General features: G+C 40.1%; 1 protein-coding gene across 2 annotated transcripts in view; it reads left to right on the top strand.

Moving 5' to 3' along the window:
* The first annotated feature begins 225 nt into the window (after positions 1–225).
* LOC124142216 overlaps positions 226–11,094 on the top strand; it is a 50,042-nt gene continuing 39,173 nt past the window's right edge. Inside the window, exons 1-8 of one of the 2 annotated variants that reach the window (XM_048400071.1) lie at positions 226–444; positions 2,507–3,325; positions 4,068–4,184; positions 4,888–5,214; positions 5,432–5,533; positions 6,051–6,198; positions 6,795–7,022; positions 7,217–7,454. In XM_048400071.1, the coding sequence (XP_048256028.1) occupies positions 2,597–3,325; positions 4,068–4,184; positions 4,888–5,214; positions 5,432–5,533; positions 6,051–6,198; positions 6,795–7,022; positions 7,217–7,454 (1,889 nt within the window). In that variant the 5' untranslated portion in view covers positions 226–444; positions 2,507–2,596. Of the gene's footprint in view, positions 445–2,506; positions 3,326–4,067; positions 4,185–4,887; positions 5,215–5,431; positions 5,534–6,050; positions 6,199–6,794; positions 7,023–7,216; positions 8,104–11,094 lie in introns of those variants that run through there. The other variant, XM_046510553.2, reaches the window with a different exon arrangement.

Here is an 11,094-nt window from a genome sequence, read left to right as displayed (position 1 = left end):
ATTGCGTGTCACTATCCTCCGAGAGTTTGGAACGCTGCTCATAATATCAATCACTGGTTTGTATTGTCCAGCCTCGATTATTTACAGGTCAAATTGTTGTAATATTATTGAGTTCGGCTTATACCAAAAACAAAATAAACAAGTCAATATAGCCGGTAGGACAGGTCACCGTCAATGTACCGAGTGCGTATAATCTACAGGAAGTAAAAACACCGTCTCGATATATGGAGTTCTTTTGACGAGGTTTCAAGCCACGTCATTATAAACAGCTATTGGCTAACGTCAGGTGAAAAGGCGCTAAGGGAAGTCCCAATGAATCAATAACACTCATGGGCGCGGCAGAGATCGTTAATCTACTCCTGAGGCCTGTCCCTTAGTATAACGGCTCGGATCTCACTGATCCAAAGGTGTGGTGTGGGACATAATGCGGGTGTGAACGTCAAGGTAAGTCTTCTCAATGTTCGTGGACAGCCACAATAATGCTAGACGGTTGATGACCTACATACCGATGGGTTGTAAGGGTGGAGGCGATAGAGTCGTGAAAGTTAAAAATTGACTTTACCTATGAAAATCCGTATTCAGAGGTACAGTATATCATGGCAGTATAGGAGGCATATCTGACTTTCGACAAATCGTTTCGTTTTCATACATTAGGGTCAAAGTTCTGACAAAACTTACAGAAATTAATATTTGATAGGTTATGCATAATGCCCTACCACCACCCCTACACACACCCAAACCACACCCACCCCCCACCCGTCCTACCCTGCAGTGACATAAACTACAAAGTTCCTTGGGGATATCAAACGCCCATTGCTTAAATGACTCATGTGGCATATCTAATGGCTCTTGTAATAAGAATAAAACGTTATACCGTGAATGGAGATCAGCATGTAATACAGTAACGAGTGGAATGTGCAACAGATCAATGCACATACAAAAAGGATAATAGCAGTTACGTCTTTTCATGTTTCGGGGCGGAGAACAATGTCACTTTGACATGTTCCTATGCAACCCAGGGACATACAATAGCGACTGATAACACACAGACAGGCTATAGAGAATTTGAAGTTCAGTGCAGAGTATTTAAACATCCTTTGTGTTGTTGAAATCATGCAGTATGTTTCCAGTCGGTCACGTACCCATCGTCCTCGACTTTATATGAGATTAGGTACATGTATATTTCCTAAACTTCTGAAAAAGCTATATATATATAGGTTTTTAGTCATTCACCATGGCTACATGACGTGTAATCAAAAATAGAAATGAACTAGAATTGATAACAACCTTTGTGTTGAAATCATGCAGTATGTTTCCAGTCGGTCACGTATCCATCGCCCCGACTATATATATGAGATTATATATATTTCCTAAACTTCTGAAAACAGTAATATATTTGGTTTTAGTCATTCACCATGGCCACATGATGTGTATTCAAAATTAGAAATGAACTAGAGATATTTTTAATTCACACACATGCATCAAACAGTGCTGCGTAAGGCTTACATGGATTAATATCGACCGTTGCTTTTACGATCTCATATCAAATCGCAATACAAAGCAGACAATCTATAAATAGAGCAACTTTAAATACTTCGAAGCTTTTGATAGGCATTTAAATGTTGGGAGAATATGAATACATACTTTTTACGAGAAGCAACTTATTTTATTCTTTGTACGATGTTTCAGAGTTTCTTCATGCTTCTTCATCGGGTGAATGTTGACGAAGGAGCAAGAAGTAGCTCTGAAACTTCGTAGAAAGAATATAAGTTGTTATCCATACAAAAGTGTGGAGATATGCTACTATATTTATTGCGTCCTGTATGGAATGCGTGGTATAATTGGCCCCCAGTAAGTTATGCGTGTCAACAAAAATGGATTGGGGATCAGTCTTGGTGGCTTTGCTGATTTCGTGACATCGTATCTGATGGTGAGACTCACTGGTCCTGCTTTCAGTCACTGGGTTGTCTGGCCCAATCTCGATTGTTTACAGGCCGCCGTCATATAGCTGGAATATTGCTCAGCATATTGCTCACTGTGTTAAGCAACACTCATTAACTCGACGTATGATACAAATATATGCCTTGTTCTCTGCTCATTAACATAACGATATATTGGGAAAGCATATTTCTGATGTTCCCCGTAAGTTTCTGACTAATCCACAGTAATTGTTGTCAATGTACACGATCGTTATGATGCATTATGTGTGCAAATTATAACACTTTAACATATCCATTTTCACATTGTCGTTTTATGTTGACATTATGTATTCATGAACTATAAGGCACATACCACTTGCTGTTATGAATCGAAAGTGTTACATATACACTGATATTTTGAGTTTAGAATTGTTCATGTAAACCAACGATATTGTCTGGAGTTCTATCGTATTAACTGATATGTTTATGGCCATATTTATCGTCAGAATAATGTTTATTACATTTACATTTTGCTACTTACTATGCTTTGCTTTTTGCCATCAATATCAGTTTCAATGATATTCCAGATGTAATTCGACGCTGAATGACTAGTGTGGTCTGAATCGTTCTACTGTCGGAATAGAGAGGACTGATAGTAGCCAAGACGACCAGACAGCATGACGACAAGGACAGAGAACAGAGTGGCGTCAAGGAGAGAGGATGGAATGACTTCGAGAAGGCCGGACAATATGACGTCAAGGGGAGAGGACAGAATGACTTCGATACGGCCGGACAATATGACGTCAAGGGGAGAGGACAGAATGACTTCGAGAAGGCCGGACAATATGACGTCAAGGGGAGAGGATGGAATGACTTCGAGACGGCCGGACAATATGACGTCAAGGGGAAAGGACAGAATGACTTCGAGACGGCCGGACAATGTGACGTCAAGGGGAGAGGACAGAATGACTTCGATACCGCCGGACAATGTGACGTCAAGGGGAGAGGACAGAATGACTTCGATACGGCCGGACAATATGACGTCAAGGGGAGAGGACAGAATGACTTCGATACGGCCGGACAATATGACGTCAAGGGGAGAGGACAGAATTATGTCAAGCAGAGAAGACAGAATATCGTCGAGAGGAACAAACACCATGACGTCAATCGTAGAGGACATAAAGACGTCGAATCAAGCATTGTTTTTACGTAGAGGAGACAATACATCATTGAACAGCGGGAACAAGACATTGAGTTTCAAGGACAGGAGCACATCAAGTGGCCAGGACAGGATGTCGTCGAGCAGAGGGGTATTTCATACAAGTGGGAATGACAGACGAGGCATGTCGAGTGGTCTACAAACTACAACACATGTACAAGTTGATACTGCCGAGACTCATGCTGAGGTACAAAAGATACAACTCTTCTTGATAACAATGCTGCATTAAAATGAGCAAATTTTGGCCTACCCTAGAATTCAGTACCACAAATCTTTCAGGTACATGTACGTCACTATGCCATTTCATTTTATTAACGTAATTAAGTTACCAGATAGTCTTAGCATTAGCTGACGTCAGCCTAGCATCAGGGTTGCTTGGACAATTTTGGCTGCAAGAAATCTTCATCCAAATCACTTTCACTTGCTACATTTGTTCAGTAATGATTCAAAAGCCGACTTGCCTTCGTGGGGTCAGTAGTCTGTCTGAACGATTCTCGTTCCTTACAATGATCTACATTATCCTAGGAATGTTTCCTCACAAACTTGTGTGTCACAAAATCACTCAAAACGTTTTTAAAAATTCATTCATGTGCATTCGGTAATTCAACGCCTGTAGCCGTTTTCATTTACCGATATTTCGGCTCATCCTTAAGTACCATTCGACCCGTTCCGTTATTTTCCGTAACTTCTTTGGCATGACTAGGTACGTTTTCTATTAGTTTAACAGTGTTGGCGTAGCTCAGCCGTTGGCCTGACACTCAGATGGTCGTGATGTCGCGTCGAAGGACCCGCACAAAAAAACTGGATGCTTGTCTAAGTGACATGTGGCGTACGGCAGAGATCGTCCTCACGCAGAGTTGTACTGTATTCTGAATGTACTCCTTAAAAGGTGCAAAACTGACCTTGGAAACTTTCTCGTATTTTTGCAGGAAGAGCCTTTTCAGAAGATGAAGACGACATTCAATCTCCTGAAGAGTGTTTTAGCCGAAAGTTTGGCTGAAACTGATAAAAGGCCTAGCAAGCGATATCCCCTAAAATCAGTGCAAGTACGGATTATACCATACAAATGCCACATCTAGGTTAATGTCACCGTGAGGGAGATGAGGTAGGCTCGCCACGCCGGGTTCGATTACACTCATTGGCACAATGTCTGAAGCCCATTCCTGGTGTACACCGTCGTGATACAGTTGGAATATTGCTAAAAGCGGCGCAAAACCATATTCATGCACTCACTAATGTTGTCGTGTTGGCTCAGGTGGTCCTGTCGTCTAAGTCGTTAAGCACAGATCGTGGCCTTGAGCCCAGTTTCGCCCAGATTATCATCACTGGTCACCTCTAGTTCCTCAAACATCTTGTTCAACGTGGCCTTAAACTCAATCACTCGCTTATTCATCCATGTCCTCGCCCACAGCATAAGAATCAGTTTCTTTCTTTCAAGAATGTAAGTAGTAACGCCGAACAAGATGACACGTTTTGATCAGACCCGTTGGACTTGACGAAGTTCGACGTACCAGACGACTGAATTGTCGGCACGGTCACTTGGTAAATTGCGTTTGACGTGGAACGTTGTCTGTGATACATATCACTGAATCGTCTGGTCCAGATTCCATATATGTATAAGACGTTGTCATATGGCTGGAATATTGCTGAATTTTGGCGTTATTAAACCCTTCCTCCCCTACACACACAATGTTTTTTGTATTTTATTTACAATATGCTGAGGATGTGGACATGGTACTATGATTACAGGAAAACAAAGAAATACAGAGGCTAGTCGCCAAGGTCGATCAACTGATGCAAATGATGAGGGAAATGTCAGAGCAATCAGACCGAAAACGCGTAGAACTGGAGAGAGAAAATGCCATTCTACAGAACAAGTTGGTTGAAGCCCATGATTCTGAAGCAACAGCTAAAGGGAACTGTGATTTTCTGGAGCAACGTGTAACATATCTGACAGGGAAATTGGAAGCCTACGAAACGAAGGAATTTGAGCACAAGCTAACTCAGACAACACAGGACAACAACGAAATACACACACTTCTTCGAAGGAGTGTGTCCCATGATGACCTTGATGAGGTAGGTGATTGGAGAAAGAGTAGAAAAGTAGTCACCTTTGGAATAGATCTGTGAGCTCATTTCCGATTAAAGTGTCATGGTAATAAGACTTAACTCTCAGGGGTTTAACTGCAGTTTGTAACACATCATCGTGTAGGTTTGTGGAGTAATTTTCAAAACCAGTTTACCTGCAGGCGATGAAAATATTTCCTCATGGGATAACACTTTTTGTTCACAGAACGGTGTTCATGATCAGTCCTTCGGCAGACATTCCATCAATAGGTGGAGATCAACAACCACAGTTGATACCCGAGACACAGGTTTCAGTGAGACTATTATTGTAAGATTTTCAATAATATTTATGATGCTCATTAACATGTCATTATTATTTCTGTTGAATTCTTTCCCTAGTACTATGTCATTCCCTCCCTATTCTGTCGCATTCACAATAATCTTCGCCTAAAATCCGAATCTGAGGAGGTTTGTATATTTCTACTATTTCATGCCACGTAATTGGTTCCCGTGGAATTCCACAGCAAGTTATGCTTGTTGTATGAGGCGAAAAACTAAATCGAGTGGTATTTACAGGTTGTTCTCATACTGAAATACTGAGAGCTGAACAAAAAAGGAACAAACAAAAAACATTCTCATTTTTAAATAACAAAACAAACATACGAGGGAAGCTATATCAAACATCACGACATTTTATGATCAGAATGTTGCAGCACTTTGTCACTTACCTTCCTAGTTTCTGTTCCTTTTAGTTTTTTAACTTCTTACGTTTTATGGGTTTATTAACAGAACTGACCCTTCTGGAAGTTTAGATTCAAGTTTAATTAGTTTTTAAAACCTTTCAGGAAACAATTCACAAGGATGTCGAGGAAATACGGAAAAATATTGAACAATTATTTGAAGCTGCTTCCACCTGCCCTACACCAACAACCACGTTTCCACCACTTCCGCCTCTAATTAGAGGTTTTTGTGTCAACATCCAGGACGCAGTCAGTGAGTATATCTAGCCAATGTTATCTTAACAATGGTTGGCTGTGCCATACACCTGTCGAACACCTGGAGTCATCACTGATGTTCAGTGATCCCTTCATATAGTTTTAATCGCTATTTTGCCTTTTACGCTCTTTGGAATCTGTTTGGGCGTATAATCGAGACAAAATGCCTTAGTGAAGCTAGGAAGTGTGCTTGTTTTCAATATTTGAAACGGTAATTGGATATTTTGATAACATGTTGAAGTTTAAGTCAGCATAATTTGGTCAGTATCGGTATTAGGGATAACTTTTACTGTGGATGAGACAATAATGTATGTGTACAGTACACACTGACTGTGCAAATGATGGGTATTATAACTGTGAAGTATATGTAATTTTTTTTACTTTTGAGTTCCAATAACAATAGTCCCCAGCAAACCATGAGAGTTGTACAAGGTGACTGAATGGATGAGGTGGTCAGACTCGGTAACTTCATTGTGTATCATCATATACCGACGGCGTCGAACGGCGTTTGAAACAAAATGTGGAATCCATTTCAGATATGTTCATGTGGGAAGAGATAGAAAATGAGATACTAGTAGTTCATTGTTCCTTCAGGTTCAGAGAAAAGTCGGATGAATAAGTTCTCAAGATGTATTGGAGTGAACCAGTCCAGACTTTGTCAATTAAAGGATGAACATGACTACAAACAGGACCTGCCAAGTGTGTACTGGGCCGTCATCTACGAGTGGAACAGCATCAATAATACCGAGGCAAATCGTGCAACCATGTTGGACCAGCTCATACAGGCATGCGATGCGTGTTGGATAACTAATCCATTATCAGGTAAGTAGCAATAACCTTTTTAAGAGGACAAAATGTTTGGGAACAGAGTGGTTATTCTGGATTCGTTTCGAAATTCTGATTGAAAAAGTTATTGTTTTCGTATTCATTTGTACGTTTTAACTGGTGTCCTGAATTCAGAGAGGTTCCTCCAGAGTCACATTTGAGCACTACACCCTCTCTGTAACCATTTGTAGTGCGCCCGATGCCAACCAAAGATCGTCTGATCATTGAGAAAAATTACTCGTACCTGGTGGAGCACCTCATGGTGCGACCAGCTCTCGTCTACCTACGGGACTCTCAGAAGATCACTCCAAACATAGTCCAGTATGTGCAGGATCCCCAGCCAAACCCAGATCAAGTCCAGAGGTTTGTGGAAGTCCTACCCGTGTGTGGTGGCCAGGCTCTGGACATCTTCGTGGACGCTCTGCAGAAATCTGGACAACAACACATCGCAAATACTATTGTAGCGACCAACCCCGAAAGGTTCAGAAAGTCATGCGACTACTCATCACCTATGATGCAAGAAGACAAGAAAGTTTTATATCGATCTCAGAATATTGCTGGGCAAACGAAAAAGAAAAGCAGATTTAAATTAAACTTTAAACCATTCAGGATCTTCAAATCAAAGAAGTACAGTCTTGAAGCTACCAGTCCGCAATGACTGTAGACCGGACATGGATTGCGTAGAGAAGAACATGATAGAATATCGAGAGAATACGGAACGCACTTCATGCACATGAATTATATGTGTTTCCCTATTTATGTAAAGAATCACTGTTGGAATTAGTGTCTTATCTTGTGGATTGCATTTGGTCATTGCGAAGAAAGGGGTACCGAAAATGTTTGCACTTGTTTCATTGTTTCCCAACATTCTCTTGAAATGAATGAAGGGGTTTTTTCCTATATATTCCATGGCGTGTCTACCAGTAGGGCAGGACATACTTTCTTTTTTCGCAAGAACATGATGTCATAACGGATTTCAGTAATCCATTCGGTTAAATATCATTACTATTTTGCCTTTTACACCCAATGAAATCTGTTTTGAAGACTGGTCATTATATGGCTTTGACGTTTTATAATATAGATGTACATATTTTATATATAGATGTACATGTTATATATATATAGATGTACATGTTTAATATATAAAGATGTAATTAATAAAAACATACTTTCAGTATGTGGCAATCATTGCGGACACTTCCTTGTACAAAAATCATGAGCAAAAGTCTAAAGCATAGCGTTGAAAAAGCCTCAACCGTGAACGAAAAACATAATTCTTTTTGGCTCAAGTAGCCCGGAGTTTCAAAAGAGAAGACCTATGTTTTGGTGTGTGAAGTGTCCTAGCACTATGAACCACATGCTATTGAGATGGCACAGACCTTGCAAAGTACAATATAGTACTTTGTCCATGAAGTATATGGACACATCAGTTCATGCCTAGCATCCCTCTGCTTTTAGCAGGGATTTTTTTATGATTATGAAAAGGCTTTGAGATTAGGAGAAAGTGAGATTAACCTTCATTCGAGGTGGCTGTTATGAACAGTTTTGTAGTCGGGTTTTACTCTATTTATTATTACCTGGATCTGGGTATGCTGTTGATGTATTTAAATGAACAAACGTAATGACTTATACATGTGTACTTAGGGCTGTATATACTTAGATTTACATAGTTCCTTCATCTGGATACTTGCAAATTTGTTTATGCAGTATACTGTATTCTGTTGTATCAACAACATTCTCTCACTGCCGACAAGGGTATGATGGTTTTTGCATTGGCAGCTGGAACCTGACATTTTTCTTATAAACACATATCTTTGTGAAATTGTTTATGTAAACTCTGGTTCTGGTTATTCATACTGATTATTTATGACACTGATGTTCCCAAATATAGATGACTGAAAGGGCAAAAGGATACTCCTATAGGAAAATATATTTTAAAAAACACGTCAATCCAGTTCTGTGTTGTTTTTTCATGCATTCTCTTTTTGATTTTACAAATAAAATGTTATGTTGTGTTTAATTGTTTGTCACGATAAATGAGCAGTATATCACAGATTAAACATGTTCTTGGAATGTAACCCTGAATATCAGTTGTAAGATGTTCACTCTAGACTGTGGAAACCTTCCTGTATAAGGTACACATTCCAACACACTCCATGCGACACACTCTTTAGGAAAACCTTAACACCCTCTGTAGTTATGTGTGTGTTTCTCATGTTCCATCGCTCCTAAATTACCGTCATTGCTCTTTATGTATGTTCATCCATTCTCCCGCCTAAATATATTCAATCATCCACCTCTCAATAAAAAAAGAAATTAACGTTTCATGCAAATCCTCGGTTTATATTACTTTGGAAGTTTATAAGCTCTAATTTCCTCCGACATTTCCGCCGTTTAAGTTATCAGCAGTTGCATAGCAACCGACATACATATAAGGACAATTTATTCACAGTTTATTCACATATCTTAAAATGTCGTATTGCTGGAATATTGACCAGTGCAGGTTCAAACAACAAACAAGACATGAACACACAATGCCATCTTCGTGTATAACAAATAATTTATCAGTTGTATCTCAACCAAAGGCACCTGAAGTCTTTGAATAATGGCATTTAGAAGTGATACACATAAGGAAGAGAATTTATGAATGTCAACTTAATTTTGAGGAAATATTCACCTGATGAAGGAGTAAGCATATACTCTGAAACGTTGTGTTCCTCATAATAAAGAAGTAGACATCCATAAATTCTCTGCCTTAGGCACTTGTTCTTTTCTTTTCCTTTTTCTCCTGATCGAACACTGGCTCTGATGTTGCCGTGTAGATTAGAAACGAAATGTCGCATTCTCGCGTTCTCGCGATTTCGTGTTTTTGTGGCCTAATTTGACAAGTCGAGATTGCGAGGTTGCGTTTTTTTGCATCATGTCCAAATGTTGCATTCTCGTGTTGTTGACTTTTGACAAAAAGTGCTATGTACCAAAAATATGAGAATGCGAGATCGCGAGAACGCGAGAATTTGGCCAAATCTCGCGTTCTCGCAATCTCGCATTCTCGTGGTTTGGGCATATTTACCTCGTTTCCAAAGGTCGAGATCGCGAGAATGCGAGATCGCGAGAATGTCCCTTACAGTATTCCATATGTTTTGGTTTGTGAATTCTCACATTCTGATACGAAATATTACATTCGTTTATTCTTCCATGGAGTACCCGTTGGAAAGCTACATCATCTCCTAATGTTTACGTAGACATTACATTTGTATTAATTCATCATTACATTAATCATTCAGATCTACATCCAAATACGTTTACGCTCTATATTAAATAATTGAACTTACCGATCACCTGGGGTACGGGTGGCCAGGTTGTCTAAGGCGCCGCAATTCGCTTCTCAGAATTGCGTCCTTTGGGTACACAAATCCCGGTTTGACCCGATTATATTTTTAGGTTTGTCAGCACAATACCCGTGCTCGCAATAAACGTCTAAGACCTGCATCACTTCGAGCTTTACTCTCACGTGAAGCTGAAACGCCGTGCTTTAACTGGAATACTGTCCAAAACGGCGTTAAACCCAACTCACTCACTCACTGATACCGATCCCAGGCCAAGACGTTTGGAAGAAGATTGTTGCCCCCGCGAACAGCTAATGGCACCCAGTCGTGACATATGGAAGATCTTATAACAAACGTTATATGAATGTTGGGATGCCGTAACAGCAGGAAGAACATGCTCTTCCGTTCTGCGAAAACCATGAGTCGCCATTGTACTTGTATGCTATCTAGAGTGAGTGTGCTTGGTGTCACGCCGCTCGCATCCGGCAACACATCGGCCTGTGAAACAAACAATATACATAGCACAGTGTGCCAATGTTGGGTTGGAACCCAGGCCTTTACCAACCGGTCTACACCACCGCTCCACCCGCAGAATATACTTACAAAGATCAAAATCAGGAAGTTTGTGCAAATTTGTGGATTTATTTATTGACTTATGTCACAGTTTATGTACTTTACAATGCGTTTTAAGATATCCATGACAAACAGTATCTATATTTGAATGGAGGGGCGGTGAGGTAGCC

The sequence above is a fragment of the Haliotis rufescens genome, unplaced genomic scaffold (genome assembly GCF_023055435.1).
Source record: "Haliotis rufescens isolate VD_foot unplaced genomic scaffold, xgHalRufe1.0.p SCAF_2, whole genome shotgun sequence".
Lineage (NCBI taxonomy): Eukaryota > Metazoa > Mollusca > Gastropoda > Lepetellida > Haliotidae > Haliotis > Haliotis rufescens.
The sequence above is the reverse complement of the archived record's forward strand: the minus strand, read 5'-3'. Positions and strand labels throughout refer to the sequence as shown.